This window comes from Trachemys scripta, chromosome 3 (assembly GCF_013100865.1).
Source record: "Trachemys scripta elegans isolate TJP31775 chromosome 3, CAS_Tse_1.0, whole genome shotgun sequence".
NCBI classification, from domain to species: Eukaryota; Metazoa; Chordata; order Testudines; family Emydidae; genus Trachemys; species Trachemys scripta.
The window spans coordinates 199,676,894-199,702,321 of record NC_048300.1 but is presented as its reverse complement, the minus strand read 5'-3'; the positions used below and the strand labels follow the sequence as shown (position 1 = coordinate 199,702,321).

At 50.9% G+C, this 25,428-nt stretch overlaps 1 protein-coding gene across 2 annotated transcripts in view; it reads right to left on the bottom strand.

Moving 5' to 3' along the window:
- Positions 1-4,989: 4,989 nt before the first annotated feature.
- The window catches only part of KIF3C (kinesin family member 3C), a 57,099-nt gene continuing 36,660 nt past the window's right edge, over positions 4,990-25,428 (bottom strand). The window contains exons 2-8 of one of the 2 annotated variants that reach the window (XM_034766831.1): positions 19,073-19,174; positions 17,815-17,937; positions 16,586-16,704; positions 12,516-12,632; positions 9,552-9,657; positions 7,733-7,908; positions 4,990-6,330 (exon numbers count right to left, since the gene is read on the bottom strand). In XM_034766831.1, coding sequence (XP_034622722.1) covers positions 6,237-6,330; positions 7,733-7,908; positions 9,552-9,657; positions 12,516-12,632; positions 16,586-16,704; positions 17,815-17,937; positions 19,073-19,174 — 837 coding nt within the window. In that variant the 3' untranslated portion in view covers positions 4,990-6,236. Of the gene's footprint in view, positions 6,331-7,732; positions 7,909-9,551; positions 9,661-12,515; positions 12,633-16,585; positions 16,705-17,814; positions 17,938-19,072; positions 19,175-25,428 lie in introns of both variants that reach the window. The other variant, XM_034766830.1, reaches the window with a different exon arrangement.

Here is a 25,428-nt window from a genome sequence, read left to right as displayed (position 1 = left end):
CCCTGGTTCTCAGCCCTTCTTGTTGCCCCAAAATCTCCTTAGAGTGTCTCAACACTTAAACTAAAAAATGGCAAAAAATGACCTTTAGTTTTCCCTTCCAAGCCTTGCTCCTCTCCCCTTTTCCCATCACTGCTGAGAACTCCACCATCCTCCCAATCGCTCGACCCGCAGCCTCGGAGTGCTTTGTGGATCCTGCCTAGTATTATTTGTATTGCAGACCGTATTGTCCTGCTTCTATGCTCTTGTCCTCCCATCTGTTCCCTTCTTCACACATCATCCCTCCTTTCCCTAGCCCCACCCTTCGTCGGGTTTCACGTTCTGTCCAACTGAGACTGGAAAGCCTTTGGGGCAGGGACCGTGTCTCTGTAAATCACCCAGCAATGCTACTAAGGGGCGTTAGTAAAAATGCTGCAGCATGAATGTTGTTAGCAGTTACGGCTGCCCTGGTTCACACAGCGAATAAACGGCAGAGCCAGGTCTCCTAATTCCAACTCCCTTGCTCTCACCACCGCGGCTGAAGATTTAACCTCACCTGAGCTGTCTAGCGGCTATGCTGCGTGCAATTGTTTATTTGAGTTCCCCTGCCACGATTCTGGTGGGTCCCTGTTTGGGAAAAAACCACGAATGAATGAGGCAGCAGCCGTCTTTGCAATGATGCTCATTCCTTTATTGTTGTCCTTGTTGCCATTTTGAATGGTGCTGGCACTTTGTTCATTTCCAGCACCACGTCAAAGCTACCTTACAGAGTATTGAAGAAGTGTCCATCCAAAGCCAGAGGGGGTGTGAGGACAATGACCTTTCCCAGCACAGTATGTATAATATATATATATTTATATGTCCTGTATATTCATATGTATAGAGTGACAAGGACGGGCCACCATACAGGAAACTTTTGATTCCTAAATAAATCACCATTACAACAGGCACAAAAATTTGGTCCTAATCAAGGCCCTCACCTTGTCAGTCAATCAGCTGATCAATTAAAAAAAAATACCAACCTGCTACCCCCCTCTGGAATTTGCCCCCTGTCGTTGCTCACACTGATGGTAAATAGTCCCCTTGGTGACTCACACACACGCCCGCACACGTTCCTATGTAAATACTTACATACCAACATACAAAGAACAATAGAAATATACATCTGAGGTTGTTGCAGCAACGCAGTGAGGCTGTGGGAGTGATCCAGCCCCTCGTACCAAGGCAGAGGGCAGACACCACTGCTAGCTTTGTGGTTCTCATCTTAACTAATCAGTGTTTATTTACAGCCTTACTTGGTTTTTGTGCTAAGAAGATCGTGAGGTTCTTGGCAGCAGCAGATCGACAGTGCGCGAGATTTTCAGACGTTCACGCGCAACAGATGCGTCAAAGCGGCACTTAGGCATTGAGAGCTCAGCCCCACCCCCCGCACGCTTGCACACGCACACATGGAGCTGTCTGCATGCCATCGATTGGGGGCACTGCCTGGGGAGTTTTCTTAGGTCAAAATCAAAATTCAAAGCTGGCCAAGTGGTGAGATATGACCCCAAAGTGTCTGTGTCAAATTTCCAACCCACAGGGGAGGTTTCTTAATGAGAGCAGGTGAGACAGCTGGAGAGTTTTGACGTGGGCCCCATCACAGCTGTAATCCTGTCTGGGTCCTGTGCTTCATCACGGCACAGAAAATAACCTCCGGAGGACAAGCAGGCTGCACAAGACGTGGTGGGAGATGGTATTTAGCCCTTGACAGGCAGGCTAGTGATCCATGTCTGCACTTATCCACCCTATATGCCATGTGAAAGAAGAGAGCAGGGGTGCCTCTATGCTAAGAGTGGGTGGGCAGGCTCAGAGGTCAGCATGTCTAAAACTGGGTATCTACCACTACCAAACTGGCCTGTGCCGGTGTCCTAGAAATGGATGGACAGGAGCTAAAGGGCAACTGCATTTGTCTACAGGTGCCTTTGTGTGTCTAGCTCAGCCAATTTCCAGCACACTCACTGTATCTGGCGCAGGAATAAAAATCCAGCAGCTCTCTCTGGCTGTGTTTGAAGCTACATCCAGGGGCGCACGCAATCCTGCAAATCAGGCATCCCGAGTCTGTGCGTTCAAGGCAATGTGGGGAATGGAAGGTGAGAGACACTGGTCTGCAGCTGCCTCAGCTAGTCCAAGTTCCTCTTCAGTAAAGGGGGAGAAGAGGTTTTGTTCTGGGAGCTGGGAATGGAACACACCTGCCCTGGGTGCACATAGGTGGGGAGCTGCTTTTGACCCACCCATGTCCCTGGAGGAGGGTTGGAGCCCAAGTCCCTCCCCATGGATGGTGCTGGAGATAAGCTCCTTCACCTGGCATGTTGCCTATGCAATCATTCCCTCCACATTAGCTCTCTCCTCTAGCCTGGAGAGAAGTTTACCGAGTTTGGGGCTCCTGAGGCAGGTGTCCTGATTCTGGGTGAGGTAAAGAAGCAAATCTCTCAGGTTAAACCAGCACAGACCCCCATGCTTCTTCACAACATTATGGGCCAAGCTCTAGGGTGAGGGAGCAGGAATGAGGAGAAACCATCATAGAATCATAGAATATCAGGGTTGGAAGAGACCTCAGGAGGTATCTAGTCCAACCCCCTGCTCAAAGCACGACCAATCCCCAACTAAATCATCCCAGCCAGGGCTTTGTCAAGCCAGGCCTTAAAAACCTCTAAGGATGAAGATTCCACCACCTCCCTAGGTAACCCATTCCAGTGCTTCACCACCCTCCTAGTGAAAAAGTGTTTCCTAATATCCAACCTAGACCTCCCCCACTGCAACTTGAGACTATTATGCCTTGGTCTGTCATCTGCTACCACTGAGAACAGTCTAGATCCATCCATCAGCTGCAGACCTTTGCAGCAGATGAAGAGTGAACTGTCCACCCCCAAGGAGTCTGCCAGCAGCTCCCCATTTGTAGCCTCAGCCATTTCCATCCCACAAAATCTGATCACCTGCCTGCCCCCCATCCACATATAACTAGGCCGGGTCTCTGCTTCCCCAGCCCCACTACTTAGCATGGAGATGGGAGAATCAGGGAGCCACTAGCATATCTGAAGGGGGTACATGGAGCCCCCATTTTCAGTCTGTATCCTTCCTCCTGCAGCCCAGTGCTCCATTTGGTAAGTGTGGGGTAAGTCCAAGGGGGACTGAGCCTGTCTTTGATACCTTCAGTGTGGCGCTGGCATTGGAGAAGGGACATCTCCGTGGCCACAGAGAGTAGGAATGCGCCCCAGCTTTCACTCTCCCCTCCCCTTGCTCCTCTCACTGACACTCCCTGTGATTGGCACTGCTCTATGGCAGCACGTTCCCCAGCCCTATGGAGGATCTTCCATGAACGCGATCTCATGGATCCCTCACTTGAATGTGCTTTTTTGGGTTGCTCCGTTAGCTTTTCTACTCGCTGCAGATGGGCAGGGCTAGTTTCTAACCTCGGTCAGAGAGCTGCGGCTTCTCTCGCCAGCTTTACATACCCACATCATCTGAAGTGATGCAAGGCACAACGAGTGCCATCCATCCTCTGTCAGAAGCTGGTGAAAGGGGCGAGCGCTAGAGAGAAGTGTTGGTAGTGATATGCACAAGCATTGTTGACCCTGATAATGCAGAAGCAGGGGGCCTACATGGGAAGCTCCATGCTGGCTGGTTGGAAGCCTGGATGCATCTTGGAGAAAGTAGCAGCTGGCTTCATCTTTAAACAGGCCCATGTGGCCAGCTGAGACTCCAGGTCCCAGCAGTCAGTGCGGCAGGGCTGCTACACTCTGAAAGACAGCATTGAAGCCTGCAGCTTCCGTGGGCTACACCATGATATGAAACAAGAGGGTGGTTGAAGGCCCTGTTGTTGAGTTCTGGGGACTTCATAGGCCATGCTTTACCCATCCGTGACCTGGGGACTAAATGGAAAGCTGACTCGGCAATGGTTTGTTCTTCTCTAATCTGGACAAACGAAGCCCTTAATCTGGGAGACTAATTAGCTGATTCCGATGATGCAGGGATTGGCTACCAAGTGATCCCTGCAGTGACCCTCCCCTTACCCCTTTATGTAGCCCTCAAAGTCTTTGAAATAAGATGCTGTTGGAGTCTCCCCTCTGAAAGCTGAGTGAGGCCCCAGCCCTTCCCACTCCTCCGTTCCCGCCACAGTTCAATGACCTGTGGGTTTCAACAGCTGCACACTTGGGAGCAGAAAGTTCTAGAGAGCGTGGTAGAGTCAAACAGCAGTGACACTGAGACAGGGAGAAAGGGAAGCAGTTGTAAGTGCAGAAGGCTACAAGACAGGCAGTGGCCAGACCCGAATGAGAAACTCCCTTGGTCTCACAACAATACACTCTATGGGGCCAGCCCTCATATCCTCCCAGGATTTCCTAGTTCAAGACCAATCATCTGGATTCCAGGACGCATCTCCTTCTTCTGCTCCAGCAGGGTGCTGGCCTCAGACCAGGAAACGTGGAAGGACAATTTCATAACCCAAGTCTTCTTGAGTGAACCAGATAAATCACTTTCTCATTGACTATGATCTTGCAAAGGTCTTTGATCTCTTTCCTCCCCCTCCCCCCCATCCCCCAGCACTACACATTTGCAAACTATCCAAGAGCCCATAACTGTCTATGCTCACCCAGTGGCCTGGCACATCCACCCAGAAGGTCTCAGGTGAAGACGCACCTGCCCTCAGATGAACTGTTGAACATCGACACACTCAGGAGCATTGAACTTTGTTCTAACAGTAGCCGCCCATGCTGTTGCTGGAGCCATGCTTTAATCCTCCTCCTCAGGACTGGACAAAAGCGCCTCACCTCTTGTCCCTCCTTCTTTTACCAGCTTCCCTGCTCTCCTCCACAGCCCCTGCATCAGACCAAAGATGTTCTTGAGACTAGCAAAAAGCAACAGAGGGTCTTGTGGCACCTTTAAGACTAACAGAAGTATTGGGAGCATAAGCTTTCGTGGGTAAGAACCTCACCCACGAAAGCTTATGCTCCCAATACTTCTGTTAGTCTTAAAGGTGCCACAGGACCCTCTGTTGCTTTTTACAGATTCAGACTAACACGGCTACCCCTCTGATACTTGAGACTAGCAGTTTAACACCTTCTTGTAACACCCAGTCCAGGTAGCCAGTGCAAGGGATAGGTGTGTTCAAGTTACCTCTCCTGGCACCGGCTCATCTGCCCTTCACTGATTCCTTCCCTCTAGCTGCCAAGGACAGTAGAAACTTTCATTTCTGCTTTGACCTTCAAAGTCAGTTTCTGAGTAGATAATGTTGTTCTCCAGCCTCTGTGCACTTCTTTGGGGAGAATGGGAGATTCCCACTGGCTGCTCCACCCCAACGAGGGACTGTGAACCAAGGTGGACGTCAGATGACTTAATGGGGCAGGCCCAGTCATCGCCAAACGGTGCCGTTGGCGAGCAAAGTCCCAGGTTCCCTGGAAAACTTTAGCCCCCCCGTTGGCTCGGTTTGGTTAATTCATACCCCCTTTGTTCATCATGGGGTGAGAGCTGAGCCCAGAACTCAAGGAGACGTCAATGCTGCTGCTGTCGATACGGCACAGGAAGTGGCTCTTCGTCCGTGGCCAGCAAACGCAAGGCCCAGCTGCCAGAAAATCCCCAAACACTTGTGGGAGCGGCCATCAGCCTGTGCACGGGTCTCGTGGGGTATCCCAAGGAATCTGGCCAAGGAAACCACCACCCCACATGCGGAGTCCATGGAGAGCTCTGAGTGGTCTCATCTCACAAGAAAGCCAACAGAGAGAGAGGGCTTAGCTCCTTTCCCGTCTTCGGCTTGTTTCCCCCTCTGAGGAGGTGACTGTGCATTAGGGGTGGGCAGTCTGCCAATGACACAAAGATAAAGCAGCTGCTGCAGGCTGCGTCTGGCTCCTGCTTTAAACCAGATGCCGGGGTAGTAAAAGGGAGAAATCTGCATGGTGCCCCCGACCAGCCTGGGCCGCGCCTTATTCTGAACGCGTCTCCTAACTCTGCATTGCCAAACCGCTTCATAAATAAATACGATCAATAAATAAAGTGACAGATCTGGATGGGGGGAGGGAGGCAGCGCCCGTGTCCCCGGGAACCGACGCCGAGTGTCTCACACAAACACACACACACAAGAAGTAGCTGAAGACAAAGACGAGATGGGACCGGGCGGGAGGCCACCAGCAAGGAATCCCCTTCCCGGGCCGAGCGCTTTCGGAAGCAGCCAGTGATGGGTGGCGTAGTCCTTGCTATAAGATGGAAGGGAAGGGAGGAGCTGCAGGGCGTCACTCATGAGCTGGCATCGTGGGGGGCCGCTGGGACACGGCCGCCAGGGAACCGTGAGTTGTTGAGGGTGGCAGCGGCCGGGGCGTCTGGCACCTGAGAGTGGGACAAGAAAAAGAGAAAAACTGGTCTCTTGTCACATCACCCACCTCCTCCCACGTCTCTCCTGCCTCCCCGCCAGGGCCACTAACAGGAAGTGCCAGCCATTTTGTTCAGCGAGGTGCTATAAAGGAAACTCATGTGAAGCTAGAGGGGACGGAATAAATGCTGCAACATCAGGATGAAACTCCCTTTGAATCACAGGGTCAATTCACAGCAGGGTCAGGTCTGCCCTTCATAGCCAAGTGGGAGGTACACTGAGTTCCATGAAGTTACCTGCCCGCTGTGTACCTAGCTGCTGCGCTCCAGGCCAGAGGAGGCTGCATTTTAGTGGTGCAGGTTGTGGGATGGGAGACTCTGTAATGTTTGGTATCATTGTCATCCTGCTTTTAACACTGGTTTAACGATTACAAAACTACCATTAGTGTTTATCCAATGGGAACTGGGGAACTCAGTCAATCTAGGTGCCAAACTTTAGGCTCCCAAATTTGAAAATTTTGGTCCCAGGTTCTTGTTGGGATTGTTACGCCCACACTAAAAGTTGGATGGAAAGCGGTTTCCTGCCCTGGCACCAACGCTGGCTCTTTATCAAGCTGGCAGCTCTGAACCACTGGCTTGTCAGGACTAATGGTTCAATCCGGCTGAGGCGTCTCAAGGCCGGGCAACGATGGGCAGCGTTTGCTGTGACCGATGAGACTCGGGTCCCTAGCGCAGGGAGTCTGGTAGGGCTTCACGGACAGAGACCTGCTCTAGACTCGTGCAGAGGCTCTGGACATGTAAAAAGCCCCCGTGTCCTTGAAGCCGCCTGGTTTGGGCAGGATGAGGTCCCACCAGTCCAATAACAAGCTTGTCATCTCTGTGGGGCCCTGGGCATCGGCAGAGTTTGCTGCTTCCATTTGCTAAGAAAACCTAGCATGGGCACACAGTGCTTTCCCTCTGGCCGGTGCTGTGTGGGCATCGAGTGACCCCTCCCCAGTCCCCAGGAGGTGGGCATGTAATAGAGGCAGAGGGGGGTGATGTGACAGCTGTACACATGAGCGCATCCCCTCCCCCAGACTTCAGCAGGAAAAGGGCCCTAAAGCAGTGACCAGGGGATTGCTTTTCTCTCCTCCTCTGTGCTTGGAGCTTCCTCGTTCTCTGATTCTCCAGCCTGAAGAACAGACGCCCCTGCAGCAACAAGCATGCCAGGCACGGAACAGATGGGTTGTTATTTCAATGCACCTGGTTATTAATTATTCCCTGGCAGACCAGTGGGGGCCTCACACCTGCTCATTTCTGCTCTGCCCCTCCCACCCCATTCGGAGGTCCCTGCCTCCCTTCAGCCCTCACGTTCACCCCACTCAACGCCAGCAGGCATCAGAATCAGGCTGTTTTTCACTTCACCCCGGCGGACACTCACCAGGAGCGGGACTTCCTCACCCTGGCAGCTGCCGGCCGCTCCAGGAGACTATCCAGGCGCATCAGTCTCTCAAGGTGCAGAGCTCGTGGGTCCTGCTCGCCCTGGTCCCCGGTCAGCTCAAATTCAAACACAGCTGGGGGGGAGAGGTCCAGCTCCAGGAACATGATGTTCTCAGCCTTCACCGAACAGGATGAAAACACCAACAAATGAGTCACCGACATGGGCACAGGCAGATCTGCCGATCACCTGCTGAAAGGCTGGGCTCAGCCCTGGGGGTAGGAGATTTTTTCTATCGGGACAGCTGTAGGTCAGTTTCCTCAGATACGCTGCCTCCCATTTACATACTCCGACCCACCCCGGCCTGCAAGGGAGCCGGCTAATGCCACTTGTGGGGATGTCTCCACAAGGGACAGGACTGAGAGGCCCCAATTGCATTGCACACAGGCCAGCGAGCAGCTGTCTGAGTTAGAACATCAGAACGGCCAGACTGGGTCAGACCAATGGTCCATCTAGCCCAGGATCCTGTCTTCCCACAGTGGCCAATGCCAGGTGCCCCAGAGGGAATGAACAGAACAGGGCACTTATCGAGTGATCCATCCCCTGTCGTCCAATCCCAGCTTCTGGCCACTGATGGACCTTATCCTCCAGGAACTTAGTGAGTTCTTTTTTTATCCTAGTCTTTTCAATCTCTCCTCATATGGGAGCTGTTCCATGCCCCGAATCATTTTTGTTGCTTTTTTCTGTACCTTTTCCAGTTCTAATACAGTATATCTTTTTTGAGATGGGGTGACCAGAACTGCAAGCAGTATTCTAGGTGTGGACGCACGATGGATTTATATAGAGGCATTATCCTTTTCCGAATGGTTCCTTACATTCCATTAGCTTTTTTGACTGCAGCTGCAATCAATGTGCTGTCCACAATGACCGCAAGATCTCTCTCCTGAGTGGTAAGAGCTAATTTAGACCCCATCATTTTATAAGTATCCTTGGGATTATGTTTTCCAATGTGGATTACTTTGCACTTGTCAACCCTGAATTTCAGCTGCCATTTTGTTGCCCAGTCACCCAGTTCTGTGAAATCCCTTTGTATCTTCGCAGTCAGCTTTGAATTATCTGGAGTAGTTTTGTATCATCTTCCAATTTTGCCACCTCACGGTTTGTCCCTTTTTCCAGAGAATTGATGATGCGTATCTTGAACAGCACTGGGGCTGGTACAGACCCCTGGGGGACCTGCTATTTACCTCTCTCCATTCTGAAAACTGACTGCTTATTCCTACCCTTTCTTTCCTGACTTGTAGCCAGTTACTGATCCATGAGAGGACTGGTGGGGGTGGGAGAAGATACCTCTGTTGGTGAATCTGCCTGGCAGGGTCGGGGGGGGAGATGCTGTGGGTGTAAGCCTGCTCTGTGGCACCTTTCCCCTCACCTGGAGGCAGACAGTGCAAACTATGAAGAGCTTAGCAAGGCTTGGAGGGGTAGCTGGCTTCCTTTGGCCTGTCAAACAGACTCTTCTTCCCAGGCCAACGAGCGTAGTCGCCAGGTGGATGATAACCCCTCCCCACCCCCACAAGCTTAGAGATGCTCTTCAAAGCCAGACCTCGAACATGTTCCATCCAGCTGCTCTGCTTCACAAAGCTAAACTTCTCTTCCTGCTGATAGGACCCCTTATAGCCCACCACATTTCCACTCTCAGAGGACCCATTACCTTGATTCCATCATTCCCTCCATCAATTCACCCAGCCGTACATCGGTTCCACTGGTTTCCCATCTGTCCACGCAATGACTTCACTCCACCCCTCCCTTCAGCTCCCGCACTCACCCGGTACCTAGGGTGGGATCCCATGGCCATGGCCACCCGCGCATACTGGCTGATGGGTCTCTTGTAGCCCACGGCAGAGGTTGGCCTCTTCTTCATTTGGTTGTTGCTGCTAAGGAGAGAGTTATAATAAACATTTTGACCATATAAAATGATCCACTAAAAATAACTCCAGACAAAGCGTGGAATTGGCTGCCCCAGTCTCTCTGAATGGATGTAAATTTCTGCAGAGTTGGTCTTCCCTTCCTTCCTGTTCTGTGCCAAGGTGTGGTGGAGAGCTGAGGGTTTTACTTCTACTGCACATCCTTAACAAAGACCATCTACAGGGATGAAAGGTGTCAGCCTTTCGCAACCAGAGGAATTTGGGGGGAGGTCGAGGGGGCTACGGCTAACAGCAGCGGGATGGAAACTAGTACAGGACCCTTGCGGCTGAGTAACACAGCACTGGAATACATTATCAGGCAGAGGAACAGGCTCACTCAGGAAGTTGTGACCTGTGAATCCCTGGATAGGAAGATCACCAAAGAGGGTGCTTGCTGGGTTGGGAAGTTGAAAGCCAAGGGGGCCAGAGGGGAGGCAAAGAAGGGAGATTTGGAGAAGCTTGCGGGGCTCATCCAAGAACCTCCAAACCTCCTGAGGCTTGTCCATCACTGGGCTCACAGACAGAAGAGCCAGTGATGTTCTGGGTCAGCCAAGCTAGCCCCCTGGGCCTCCAATAAATGTAGGCTGGGAAGGATTCGCTTTTTATTGACAGGTGCCGGTAAACGACAATTTCACCGCAAACAGACACATTGATGAAAAATATTTCCACGGGTGAGAACTGAGGTTTGCAGATCAGCAAAGTCAGAAAGAGGCTGCTTGAGAACTTAGGAGTTTGACGTAAGGCTATTTACTCTGGCTAGTTTGGCATGTGATGTTGACAAGTTGTGTTTTCATGGTCAGAAAGCTTTAACTGTTTGAATCTCAGTGTCAACTGTCATGAAGTCCTCACTGTCTGAGCCCTCACTGCCTGAGCCCCCACTGTCTGAGCCCCCACTGTCTGCTCCCCGCATAATTTTCCACAACTGCGAAAATTTAAATCAATAAATATTGTAAACACAAACCGGTATTATCCAACGACATGATAAAAAAATTAACATTCTGCCAAGCCCAAATAAATAAAAACCTTAGTCAGAAACATCAAATCTGCCTATGCAGAGTGTGTCTGCTTTCCCTGAGTCATCAGCCTTAATCACTGTTCTCACATTGTGCGGCCCATGGAGTATATCCGTGTGGACTGGAGCACTGGTTGATCATGAGGGCTGGCAGCATGGGGGCACATGCACTCCCCATTTGGGAAAGCTAGCCCCCTGCCCTGCCTCTTCTGCCCAAGGCCCCGCCCTGCTCCGCCCCTTCTGCCCGAGGCTCTGCCCCCCTTCCACTCCCCGTTCTGAGCGGCCAGGCTGCCGGCACAGTCGCGAGCTCGGGCTGGCCTGCTGGTGACCAGAGCAGTCCAGAGCCCCAGCTGGCCCGCCGGCACCTGGAGCAGCCCGGAGGAGCGCGAGCCCTGGCCGGCCAGCTGCGGCCGAGCCCTAAGTCCGGGCTACCCATAGGACCTCTGAGCCCTGCCACGGCCCAGCCTCGAGGCTGCAGCGGGAAGCGTTAGCAGAGGTTTGGGGAGTCTTAGCCTCCCCCAGCCTCCATTACCCACAGCCCATGGCTGGCAGGGAAGAGATGCTGGTCGATGTGGCAGCTCCCGTCAAGAGAAACCCCAGCAGCTGAGCACCCACTGGGAGAAGGCGCCGAGCAGATCAGGCCATTGAGTTTCAGTGTATGAGTGCAGGGAGGATGGGGGGAGGGTTATAAGACAGTGGGTCCCCCCCAGGGCTTGGCAGATGGGGTGGGAAGAAGAGGAAGGAGCCGAGATCGTGAGGAGGGTAGGGGAGGTGTCCAGACAGGATCTCAAGCATAAGAAGTGAACAAAACACTGGAAAAGTTTGAAGCCCTGTCCTTGGCCTCGTGGCCTCTCTGGCGAGGGGGATGGAGCTGCAAGCCAGACGAAGGCTTTTCGCTCTCTCCAGACTGCTCCGTCACGTGGCCCTGGCACTCCCAGGTCCCATGGAGCGCTACGTAGCCAGCGCCGAGCAGGGCTGAGCAGCGGGAAAGCAGCAGCATCTCCTCAGACAGAGAGGGGCCAGGCAGCTACCTCAGCCGCCCACCTTAACTCTCCTGCCCGAACCTCCCCGTGCCCTGCAGTGCCGTGGCCACGAGCTAGAGGGTTATTACAAGAACAGGGCAACTAGCAGAGCTTTTCTCCTACCGGCAGTGAGGTCACCGCTCTGCTGCCTGACATGAGCACAACATGCTAGACACAAAGCTGGTTGGTACCATACAGAGGTGCCGACCCCGTGGGGCGCCAGGGCTGGAGCACCCATGGAAAATAATTAGTGGGTGCTTAGCACCCACTGGCAACCAGCTCCCCCTTCTCCCCCAGTGCCTCCTGCCCAGTGGCGGCCCCGCCGATCCACTCCACTCTGTCCCTCCCAGCGCCTCACGCGATCAGTTGTTCTGCGGCGTGCAGGAGGTGCTGGGGTGGGAGCGGGCGGAACTGGGTGGGAAGAGGCGGGGCGGGGGCGGGAAGCGGAGGCTGTGTCCCCACACTGCAGCCAGAGACTGTTCTTTTCTGGCAGGGCCCCTTCTTCAGAGCACTCCCCTCTGGGACTCTGGGCCAAATTCACCCCTCAGGAGGTGTTTTGTGAGGCTGTAGCTGGACAGTGACAACGTGTTACGGAGTTAAGGAGGGTTCTCCGCTCTGCGAGACAGTAACTCAGTAACGGACAGGCTGTCCCTGCCCCGCTGGGCTTCCGCCCGCTCTTCCATTCCAGACTGCTAATCCTCCCCATTCAGCATCCTCCCTCCTGCAGCCAGTGCCTCAGAAAAACACCCCAGCAGTAGGCCAGGCCTCCTCTCCCAGAACTCCAGCCTTACCCCCCAGCAGGCACGAGCGGCTGGAACTTCCACTGGTCCTCCTCACAGTCGTAGTACAGGCGGTTCATGATCTTGTTCTTCTCTTCAGGAGGGATAAAGTTCTCAATGATCAAGTATCTGAGCAAGAGCCAGGGTAAGAGGGGGACGGAGTGAGCAAGCGGTGGTGGCAAGACAAAAGAGGCGAGGGAGTGAGAATAAAGAAAGGGGGAGATGAATGGGAGAAAAAGGTGGGAAGAGGCAAAGTGTTGGGAAAAGAAGAGAGAGAGATGGGGGAGGATGGGCAGACACACAGAGAAATGGGAGAGGGAAACATGAGAGCAAAGGGGAAGAGGAACGGGTAAAAACAGGATAAAATGACAGAACCAAAGATCACACAGAGAGAAATACAGCCAGCCAGACAGAGATGGGGACAGAAAGAGACAGAGCACATCAATCAGAGAAAAGAGACATAGCATTTCCTGTAAGCTTTGTTTTTGGACAATAACTCTAACAGTCCCCTGCTCATCTTATATTATTATTTTTATTACAGATATTTGCACTGTAAAAATGATAACCAAAAGAAACAGTATTTTTCAATTCACCTCATACAAGTACTCTAGGGCAATCTCTTTATCATGAAAGAGAAACTTACAAATGTAGATTTTTTTTTGTTACATAACTGCACTCAAAAACAAAATAATGCAAAACTTTAGAGCCTACAAGTCCACTCAGTCCTACTTCTTGTTCAGCCAGTCGCTAAGTCAAACAAGTTTGTTTTACAGGAGATAATGCTGCCCTCTTCTTATTTACAGTGTCACCAGAAAGTGAGAACAGGCGTTCGCATGGGACTTTTGTAGTCGGCATTGCAGAGGTATTTACATGCCAGATATGCAAAACATCTGTATGCTCCATGCTTTGGCCTCCATTCCAGAGGACATGCTTCCATGCTGATGATGCTCGTTAAAAAAATAATGCATTAATTAAATTTGTGACTGAACTCCTTGGGGGAGAATTGTTTGTCTCCAGCTCTACTTTACCCGCATTCTGCCATATATTTAATCTTATAGCAGTCTTGGATGATGACCCAATACATGTTCATTTTAAGAACATTTTCACTGCAGATTTCACAAAACACAAAGAAGGTACCAATGTGAGATTTCTAAAGATAGCTACAGCACTTGACCCAAGGTTTAAGAAGCTGAAGAGCCTTTCAAAATCTGAGAGGGACGAGGTGTGGAGCATGCCTTCAGAAGTCTTAAAAGAGCAATACTCCTATGCGGAAACTACAGACCCCGAACCACCGAAAAAGAAAATCAACCTTCTGCTGGTGGCATCTGACTCAGATAATGAAAATGAACATGCGTCAGTCCGCACTGCTTTAGATTGTTATCGAGCAGAACCTGTCATCAGCATGGATGCATGTCCCCTGAAATGGTGGTTGAAGCATGAAGGGACATATGAATCTTTAGCACATCTGGCATGTAAATATCTTGTGACACCAGCTACAACGGTGCCATGCGAACACCTGTTCTCACTTTCAGGTGACATTGTGAACAAGAAGTGGGCAGCATTATCTCCTGCAAATTGTAACCAAACTTGTTTGTCTCAGCGATGGGTTGAACAAGAAATAGGACTGAGTGGACTTGTAGGCTCTAAAGTTTTAAATTGTTTTATTTTTCAATGCAGTTATTTTTTTGTACATAATTCTACATTTGTAAATTAAAATTTCATGATAAAGAGATGGCACTACAGTACTTCTAATGGGGGAATTGAAAAATACTATTTGCAAATATTTGTCATAAAAAATAAATATAAAGTGAGCACTGTACACTTTGTATTGTGTGTTATAATTGAAATCAACATATTTGAAAATGTAGAAAACATCCCAAAATAGTTAAATGAATGGTATTCTATTACTGTTCAACAGTGTGATTAATCGTGATTAATTATTTTAATCACTTGACAGACCTACTTACCACGTATTGTATAGCACTTTATACCAAAGCATTGTCTGAATGTTATTAACACGCTACAGGGAAAGCTCATTAACTCATACTTGGGTCTTTCCCCAACCCGTAGCATGGCGTTGACCGGGGCTATGGATCTAGCATCATCCTCAGGGTATGAACACACGGGGTCTAGCACCAATGTTGCTTTTTATCGGCCCCACTTGAGCCAGATTTTGAAAGTCAGACCCACGTGCTCATGCATGTCCATTTATACTCACCTAATTTACATGCAAAACCCCCCAATGTCCATCCACAGATGAGACACTGATTCTTCCCTGCTCCAGGGTAATTAATTCGTCCCACGCTGTCCCCCAGCATAAAGCCTGCCCATACAGCTACCCTCATCTTTTGATTTGCAAGGGCCTCCTTGTGAGTCATGTGGACTCTGGATTTTAAGGCCAGAGAAGAGCATTCGTATCCTCTAGTTGACCTCCTGCATAACACAGGAAAAGAGCCTCACGCAGTGATTCTTGCATCAAGAACCTCTATTTGAGCTAAAGCAGTTCTGAAAGAGATCCAGTCTTGATTTAAAGACTTCGAGTGATGGGGCATCCACCACATCCCGAGATACGTGGTTCCAACGGTTAATTATCCCCACTGTTAAAAATGTGCACCTTAATTCTCATCTGAGTTTGTCCGGCTTCAGCTTCCAACCCTTGGATCTCATTATGCCTTTTTTACTAGATTAAGAAGCTGCCTACTATCAGAAATCTCTTCCTCGTGTAGGTACTTGTAAACTGATCAAGTCTCCTCTCAATCTGGATAAACTAGTTAGACTGAGCTTCTCAAATCTCTCGCTATAACGCAGGTTTTTCAGACGTTGAATGATTCTTGTAGGTCTTTTCTGAACCCTTTCCAATTTTTCAACATTCTTTTTGAAGCATGGACAGAACTGGCCACAGTATCTAGTAACGGTCTCACTAATGCTGTACTTCTACTTGATATTACACATCCAAGGATTGCATTGGACCAGCTAGCTCCAGCATTGCACTGGGAGCTCATGTTCAGCTGGTTCTCTGCCATGACATCTAAGCCTTTTTCAGCATCGCTGCATTCTGGGACACAATCCTCCATCTTGTAAGAGTGACCTACATTCTTTGTTCCTACCTGTATGACCTTGCATTTGGTGGTACTAAAACGTATGCTGTCCAAATGAGCCCATCTTACCAAGTGATCCAGGTTGGTTTGATACCTGAGCTGTCCTCACCACACCAATTTTTTTGTCCTCTAGAGATTTTGCGACTAATGATTTTATATTTTCCCCCACATGGTTGATAAAGACATTGAATAGCTTTGGGCCATGAACAGATCGCTGTGGGACCCCACAAGAAACATTCCCTGGGAGGAGGAGTCCTCATTTAGTTACTTTTTGAAATCCTTCAGTTAATCAGTTTTTAATCCATTTTACTTGGCTACCCGGATTTTGAATAATGCTATATTTTAAAATCAGAAAATCGCGTGGGACTAAGTCAAACACCTTATAGAGGTTTAAGTTTATTCTATCAACACGGCTACCTTTATCAACCAAACTTGTGACCTCATCAAAAAACGATAGTGGGTTTGTCACTCTGACAAGACCTACTTTCCCCTACACTAAGACCACTACGCTAAGTGGCATTAATTATGCTCCCGCCCTTTCCTTTTTTACTGAGTGAGACCCCCATCAGCCTTTCCGTGAATCTTCCCAGGGTTGACGTCAGGCCTACAGGTCGACGGTTACCACGGCTATCCCATTTACCCTTTTAAAAGATTAGCACAACATTCGCTTTTGTCCTTCCCCAGTGTTCCAAGATTTGGAAAAATGAACATTCCTGGGTCAGGAAGCTCCTCGGCTAATTATTTTAACACTCTTGGGTGCAAGAGATCCAGTCCTGCAGATTTAAAAACGTTTTACTTGAATAGCTGCTGCGTAACATCCTCCTTAGTTACTGAAGGAAGAGGATGTTTATTTCATTATCACTGTAAACATTGGAACCCCTCATCCTGCTTCTTTCTGAATATTTCTGCCTTTTCTGTCAGAATGGTAGCATGGTTGGCAGGGCTTGTATCCCGCATTTCCCATTCAGGTGAGGAGATACTTACTTGAGTTTAAGTTCCCGTGTCTGTTCATTTTGCGCTTCCTCCAGGTCCTGCCGCACTCTGATGTACTCATCATGCTGGTCCTGAATCTCTGCCTTCACCGCCTGCAGCTTGGCATACAGCTGGGACACCAAGAAAGAGCTTCTGTTAGTACCGGTCCAGGCAGCAGCTTCTAGGATGTGGCCTGAGGTCTCATCCCATGTGAAAAGCAAAGTTATTTACTCCCAAAAGACCTAAAAAATGGGTCTCCCTAGGGTCTCCACACTGGTCGCCCAAAGTTCATCCTACATTAAGCCACACAGAACATTTGCAGGAGCCTGAATACTGCGCATGCGCGGGATGTGGTTAAATGAAGTGGGCTGCCCCTTTATTACAAAGGTGAGTCTTGCAAGGGCTTCGGGACAGATCCCCAGCTGGCCATGGTGATTGACAGCAGCTATGATTCCAGCACTCTACGTCCCACTTGATCTGAGGGGCCTGTGGAGACGGCAGGTCCCAATGTGCAATACATTGCCCATGGTCAGAGCTGCCTGGCTCACCTGGGTGAGGACATGGCTCTAGGCATGCACTGAAAACGTCATGCCACGATGTCACAAAGGTGTCATGGACCTACTGCAGCCCAGATGCAATCAGGGACACTGCTTGGATTGCCACCTGTCTGGGTTTTACCTGCACAGGCTGGTTTTGGCTTCTGTGGCCGGGTGCCATTTAGGATCGCCTGGTGCCTGGTTTTCGACCAGAAAGTCTGGTTGAAAAGGTGACCTGGCACCCGAACCGAAAGTCCAGTTTCTGCAGGGCGAGGGACGGTGCTGGATCATTAACGCGCACCAGCCCCTGCTCAGCCAGGGTTGCCTCCTACCTGCAGGCAGGCTCCTTGAGAGGATTCAGTGAGCGAAGGGGGTGTGGGGAGAGGAGCAAGTGGGGGCTGGGCCTGGGGGAAGAGGCGGAGAAGGGGCAGGGCCTCGAGGGAAGAATCAGAGCAGGGCCAGGGCCTTGGGGGAAGAAGTGGGGTAGGGGCAGGGCCTCGGGGATCCAGTTACCAGCAATTACAGAAGTGGCAACCCTAGACACTACTTTTCCTGCAAGTGCTAGGTTCACAGGAAGCAAGACAAACCCACACCCCTCCTCCCAGTTTCAGCACAATAGTAAATTCACCTTGTAGTGTCATTAAAAAGAAACCCAGCCTGAGACTGGCTCCCCACAGCTGTGTCCCAGCACAGGCAGCCTCTCACCTTCTTCAGCTTCTTGGTTTTGATCTCCACTTCCTGCTGCAGAGACGTGAAGGTCTCCCGCAGCTCCATGGTCTCCTCATCCCGCAGCAGCATCTCCTGCTGCATCTCTCGCTCCCGACGTTTCTGCATCCGGGAAAAACACCAAACCCAATTGAACAAGAAAGAGTCAGTAACAGGAACAACCCCCCCAACCCCATCAAAATCATCCTGCTGGCCTGCAGAGCATGATGGGTAGTTATATGCAAATTTTACAATGGCGGGGGACTGCATCTGGGCATGTGATTTGGAGCCTTTCATCTCAGGGTGCCCAGCTCCATGGCTGGCCGGGTTGTAGTGACTGAAAATCATTCGCACCTGATGGGGAGTTGATAGCCCCTTTCCGGCCCACAGCACGGCCAACACCGCCACAACTCACAGTCACATTTGCTGTCTTGGCCCAGAGACTAGGGATTGTCGAGAGGAGCCACGCCAAAGCCTACGGACCTCCCCTTTCCCTACAACGGGATCTCCTCAAATCAAGCTAGACCGAGCCAGGGACAGAATGTACTTGTGTATGGCTTCTGCTGTCCCACACTTGCCTTGGCACTGTGGATGGGACCAAACGGTGATACCACCTAAGTGGACTGAGTTTAAACACAGCTCCTTAATTTGGTTTGCAGTGCATTCTGTCTGACCGGTGGTATTCTGCTGGGTGCCCATCACTGTGGTATCTGGGCACTGTCCACTGGGAACTGGACTGAGCCTGGCAACTCCTTTTATACACGTCACCTCATATATGACTCAGTTACTCAGGGACAGAGGTGTTGTCAAGTTCACCAAGGACCCGTGACCCATCATATAAATATCTGCAGTATATATAACTGATTCAGGCATCATCTATTGCCAATATCTGACATCAAGGATGGTGCCAGCACAAGTCTTTAGGGACCTCTGAATGTTGCCAAAGGATGTTGTGAAGGCCAAGACTAGAACAGGGTTCAAAAAAGAACTAGATAAATTCATGGAGGATAGGTCCATCCAGGATAGCCAGGCTGGGCAGGGATGGTGTCCCTAGTCTCTGTTTACCAGGAGCTGGGCATGGGCGACAGGGGATGGATCACTTGATGATTCCCTGGTCTGTTCATTCCCTCGGGGCACCTGGCATTGGCCTCTGTCGGCAGACAGGATACTGGGCTAGATGGACCCTTGGTCTGACCCAGTATCATGGCCGTTCTGATGTTTACTATCCAGTGTCAGCCCTGCTCAGCAGAGTCTTTACCTGCTCAGCTATCTCCTGTCTCTTCAGCTCCAGCATCTTCTGCTGCTCATTTGTGTGGTCCATGATGTTCCTCCCTCCTATCAGCAGCTTGCTCTCCATCGCCTAGGGGCAGGAGAAGAGGGGAGATGGGGAGGAATTAGAACATTTCTCTCACATGCACACACAGGAAAGGAGCCACGGGCTAACAAGGGGGGACGGCCACTTGACCTTGCAGCTTCTGCCCTGCACACACACACGCGCGCACACACACACACACACACACGCGATTGCGATCGTGATCTGCGGCGGCAATTCGGAGGGAGGTCCTTCACTCCCAGGCGGATTGAGGGACCGTCCGCCGAATTGCCGCCGAATACCTGGACGTGCCGCCCCTCTCCGGAGCAGCTGCCTCAAGCACCTGCTTGAGAAGCTGGTGCCTGGAGCCGGCCCTGGTGGCAAGTGGAATATACCACCTTGGAGGGAGGAACAGAGTGGGGACCGATCACCTTTGTGGGTGATAGGAAGACAGGAGGGATCGCAGCTACTTTGAAGGACAGAATGAATATCCCGCTCCGGCTTGCTGATGGGGACAATGGGCTGAAACTGGTCAGAACGCTGAGCATTGCTACAGCACTTGCCATTTGCAAATCACATGCAAACATTACCTCATTAACCTCCCTCCAGTCCTCTTAAGATAGGTCTTTACTACCCACATGTACAGATAGGGAAACCGAGGCACAGAGGTGACGGCCAAACAGTGGGGTTTTCAAACGTGACCGAGAGATGTAGGAGCACAAGTCCCACTGAAAGTCATGTAGGTGCTTTTGAAAATACCACTCACAATGTTCAAAACTGGCCGTGGATTTTGAGTGCTTCCATTTTGGGGTCCCCGACTCTACATACCTAGAGATTCAGAAATGTGTTGCTGAGCATCTGCGCTGAGCTGGGAGCAGAGATGCTCATCTCCTCTCAAAAGGCAGGTCAGGCCCCCCAAAGTAGTACTGGTTCCTTTTGAAAATGTTGGGCTAAGTGACTTGGCAGTGGCAGAATAGAGACTACAACTCAGGACTTTCTGGGCCTCCCAGTCCAGACACATGGAAAGTCTTGTTCTGTGTTTGTCCAGCACCTAGCACCCTGGGCCCTGGGCCATGAGGCACTGCTGTGATAGAAATCAATCAATCAGGGTCCCATGGGAAGGAAGAGTGAAATGCACTAAGATAAGATCATGGCAGGTGCAGAAGCACCATTGAGAGGGGTGGGGACAGTCCAGTCTGACATTATCATGGAAAAGCAAATGCCCTATCGGGATGCAGTAAGAGACCAGGGAACCCTGTTCAAGGGACATCTGCATTGGAAACGACAGTGTTTCAGCACGTACTGGGCTCAGGGTTTGGATCACCAGGCCATGAAAAGCTGTTCTGAGCAGGGCTAGCTGACCTGGAGGCAAAGACCCCTGAGCCTGGCCCCTTGAGTGCTTGCTCCATGGGTACCACGTTGGAGACGAGGACAAGAACTTGCACCTGATCAAAGGGCAGCTGATGCTGCTGGAGTAACGGAACAAGAAGATGATCTGAGTAGCCGTGTCTTGAATGGAGTGGTGCAGGTTGGATGTCAGGGAGAGGGAAGTTACAGTTACCAAGATGGGAGATAAAGAGGGCCCGGCTGCGAGACCAGAGAGAAAAGGCTGGCTGGCTACGGAGGAGGAGGTCACACAGCCTGGCCGTGTGCCGAGCACGAGAGAGGGAGGAATCAGCACAATCAGCCGAAAGAGTGAAACGGAGGCTGGGCTTTTCAGATTCGGGGTGTCCCGGGTGACCTTGGTAAGGAAATGTCTTGTCCTTGGTTTTTAAAGTATGGTTTTCATTAAACTGCCGTAGCCCCTTTAAAGCACTTCAGTGCCTCATTCAGCCTGCTTCTCATCAACCCACTTAGCCACTGTCAGCTGCTGATAAGGCCCTAGAAGTTACTTTCCGAGTCACTTGAATAGGGAGTTAGCAACTCAACGAGTGTTCAGGCCCTGTCTGTGCGGGAGACAGTAACCAGATCTCAGCCCAGTAGCCTGACTTCCTGTGACTCACAGAAATTGCTGGAAAAGGCTTAACATGCCTACAGTTAAATGACAGTAATGAATGACTGTGTTCACAGCTGCATTTTCTAAGGCACCGTGCAGAAGAGATGCCAGTGACGATTCTGCTAGTCGGGCTGAGGCCGGGGTGACAAGTTGGAGACTGTACCCAGCAGGAAAACGCTAAGAGGGTCAGTGCAAAGGGACATGAGAATGGCAGGGATCAGTCAGCTGTTGTTGTTCAGCGACAAGGAGGGCACAAGCAGCAATGGGCGACAGCTCCAGCGGAGGAGCTGATGGATAAACACTGGGGAAAGCTTGCTGATGAGATGATGAAGGAGCTGCTACGGGAGCAGGGCCAGCACAACCCATTAGGCGACCTAGGCGGTCGCCTAGGGCACTAACGTTTGGGGGGTGGTGACCGCGGCGGCCGGATCTGCGGCTGCCCCAGTCGTCGTCGGTATTTCGGGGGCGGGACCTTCCGCCGTCTCTGTCGGGGGCGGTATTTTGGGGACGGGACCTTCCACCGCCTAGGGCGGCAAAAAAGATGGTGGCGCTCCTGTTTGGGAGGGGCCAGCCCCCAGCTCCACTGACTGGATTTTAGCGAAGGAAATGACTGAGAGTGACCTACAACGCTGCAAGCTCCCGAAGGGCAGGGCGCCATCCGCTGGCAATGCCAGAGTCCTGCTTTGCCGCTCACTAGGGACTTCCCTGCGAGAGCCTCAAAGCGCTTTACACACATTCAATAAGGAATTTGGGACTCAAACGATAACTTCTGCATGAAGGCTTTTGACACAGTCTCTGCTTCCCGTGGGGTTCAGAGAGGCACAGACAGTCACATGCCAATATCACCCAGCTAGGTGGCAGCAGCGCTGGGAATAGATTTAGAACTTCTCACCCAACGAGGCCCCACTGTGTTCCCAGCCCAGACAGGGCAAGTCACCATGCAATCACATGCCCACCTTGTGTCTAAGCCACACAGCATCCATAAACTTCAACAACACCACCGCGCTGGGACGGCAGAGGTCCATAGCACGGAGTGTCCAGGACCACATGGTATGGCTTTGTTTCAGGCATCTAAGAGTTCCACAGGGCTATGACTGATCTGTAGTTAATCCTGTGACCACCACCACTCCATGACCAGCCAGTGTCCTCTCCTGACCTCAAGTCAGATCTTCAGAGACTCTGTCTCCAAGCGGGGCAGCATGACCAACAAGGGGCAGCCGATGGTGGCCAAGGATGATCAAACCTCTCAAGGCCAGTTCTCAATGACACATTCCTATTCCTGATAAAGTCAAACCATCTTATACTCAGTAGGTGCCGCTGGCAATGCATGTGAAAGGCCTTCAGCCTCCTGCATGAACAGCATGTATGCGGAAATATCCACGCCACCGAAAACAATCCCATACGTGACGCTAACTGGTCGCCTTGTTTCTTTAGATTTACAGAGTACAGAACCTAGAAGAAGCCATTCTTAGCTCTGGGTGCCCCCTCCAAAATGTGGCCCGCACAGAGATGATAGAGTCCAGGGTCTGCAGCCGGTGCTATATGAAAGCCTAGAAGAATCCCTAGACTGCAGGTTACCGGCCAGTTGGAATCACCGGCGGACTTTAAGGAGGCAGAATGTCATCAAACAAACCTGCTGGAATTTGGCGAGGTCCTGTGGGTAACACGTCACTCTTGAGAAAGATGCCATGGGATCCATAAAGGCCATGAGCGATCGGAACATTGATTTCATGCCTCATTTAGAAGATGTCACCTAAAGCAAAGCAGCACCTGATGCTACCATCCTTGTGAACCAGCTCTGTCCTGATGGAAGAGCATCACCTACAGAATTATCAACAACATCCTTCCTAGGAGTCCCATCCAAGTGTTAAGTGGGTGTCACACCGATTAGTGCATGAGGTCTGCCAAGATCACAGCCCCAATCTGTGTAGCTGCAGAACGAACCAGAATCCAAATGGAAATCGAACACTGTAAGACCCCCTAGAAGACCACCTCAGATATCTCATCCCATTGTAACACTGGCCCATTCTGTTCATGGCCCCATCCACATGTCAGCATGGAAAGAAAGTGTGAAATGATCTTAAAAATAGCTTTGGCTAAAAGTACGGCCCATCTGCACTGCTGCCAAACCATAAGAGAACTGCACTTTTAAGATGCTTTTCCAAATCGCACAGTTTTGGGAAGTTACCAGGATGGAAAACACTAACGGCCCAGATCTCCGCTGTCTTGTATCTTGTGTAATTATTTACGCTGGGGCAAAATAGGCTCTGATCTGGCAGCATTTCGTACCCCTTTAGCAATGACTGTGGCAGGTGCAGGACAACAGAGAATGAGGCCCATGGAGCCTGGTTTGGATCCGTTTTATACTAATGCGCCTTCATTCAGTTCAGTGGCGATACTCCTGACTCACTGGGGCAGTTGAAAGCAGGATCAGAATCCAAAATCCTGCTTTTCTGGCGTTTATCTGTCAGATTAGTTGGATGTGGGTAGATTTAGCCACATGTGCAAAGCCAAGCTGGGTCATATTTCAGGTGTCCTTTTCCAGAGTGTCCAGTCTGATGGAGGCCGCTGGGGCAGGAATCCAGAGCAAACAGGATGTTATTTTGAGGGGATGGGACGGGGGCTTCAGTCTACTTCATCATTCACTGCAAGGGCTGATTTGATTCAGCAGGTTTTCATCAAGGGGCAGTGTGATGGAGTGTCTGCCCCACACTGGCCTGTAAGGGGTTAATAGAGCCCTAGGGAGGCTGTGCAAGAGGCAGCCAATTAGAGAGGGGCTGTGAGGAGCAGCCAATCAGGGCCGGGCAGGCCCAAATAAGAGCTGCAGGGCAAAGAGGCTTCAGTTGCTCCCTGGAGCTTGAGGAGGGAGCCCTGACTGCCTTGCAGGCTGAAGACAGACAGCACCCTGGACAGAGCAGAGCTGCAGGCAGGGACCAGGGAAGCTAAAGAGAGCTCCTGGCAGGCTGCTAGGATCTGCAGGCTGAAGCCCTGAGGCAAAGGCGAAGAGAGTGCTGGGGCTGCAGTGAAGTGGCCCAAGGAAAGGAACTGAGGAGTTGGAGGGGACACAGCAAGTGGCGGACATCTACAGGGTCCCTGGGCTGGGGCCTGGAGTGGTGGGTGGGCCCTTTCCCTTCAACAAAAACCTAGATTGCGGTTCTGAGCCCCGTTACGGTTGCTGCCAGACGTGTCCTGTCACCAGGCCTTTCCGGCCAATAAAAGCCCGAGGCTGTGGCCTGTTCACCTAGCCTCAGAGCATATTTAGCCAAGGAGATTTGGAACAACAGCACTGCTCAGCCTGGCTCCTACTGGCCAGAGGCTGGGCACCACCCATAGGTGGGGGGCACCAGCGTTCTGCAGTTCAGCTGCAGCCAGCACCCTTAATACCAAAGTGTGGCCCATGGGAACGATGGTGTCCAGGCCAGTTGGATAAAGCTAGAATATGGGGCGGGGATGAGCTGTTTTTCAATGGTTCACCATGCCAGCACTTTGGTGCCCATCAACTTTTGCAGAATTTAAATGTCCGCTTAAAAAATATTAAGTTTCTAGCCCTTGTTGTTGGGAAGGACACCTTCCGAATGCAGCTCAATGCTGTGATACTCTAGTGCCTTACTGAATCTGTTGGCAGCTCTGAGAAAGAATCACCCCGTTCATAGCAGTGGGTGTTGACTCTGAAACCTGATGAGGGCAACATAGTATTACTTGTTTCACTGCTGATCCTTTTAGCAAAAACAGTCAGCTGTTCTAGGACTGTGGGCAGAGCTTGAGGGAGCAACTCGCAGAGGGTCCTGTGGCACCTTTAAGACTAACAGAAGTATTGGGAGCATAAGCTTTCGTGGGTAAGAACCTCACTTCTTCAGATGCAAATAATGGACATTTCCAGAGGCAGGTATAAATCAGTCTGGAGAAAACGAGGTTAGTTCAATCAGGGAGGGTGAGGTGCCCTGTTAGTAGTTGAGGTGTGAACACCAAGGGAGGAGAAACTGCTTCCGTAGTTGGATAGCCATTCACAGTCTTTGTTTAATCCTGATCTGATGGTGTCAAATTTGCAAATGAACTGGAGCTCACAGTTTCTCTTTGGAGTCTGGTCCTGGAGTTTTTTTGCAGTAAGATGGCTACCTTTACATCTGATATTGTGTGGCCAGGGAGGTTGAAGTGTTCTCCTACAGGTTTTTGTATATTGCCATTCCTGATATCTGACTTGTGTCCATTTATCCTCTTGCGTAGTGACTGTCCAGTTTGGCCAATGTGCATAGCAGAGGGGCATTGCTGGCACATGATGGCATATATAACATTGGTGGACGTGCAG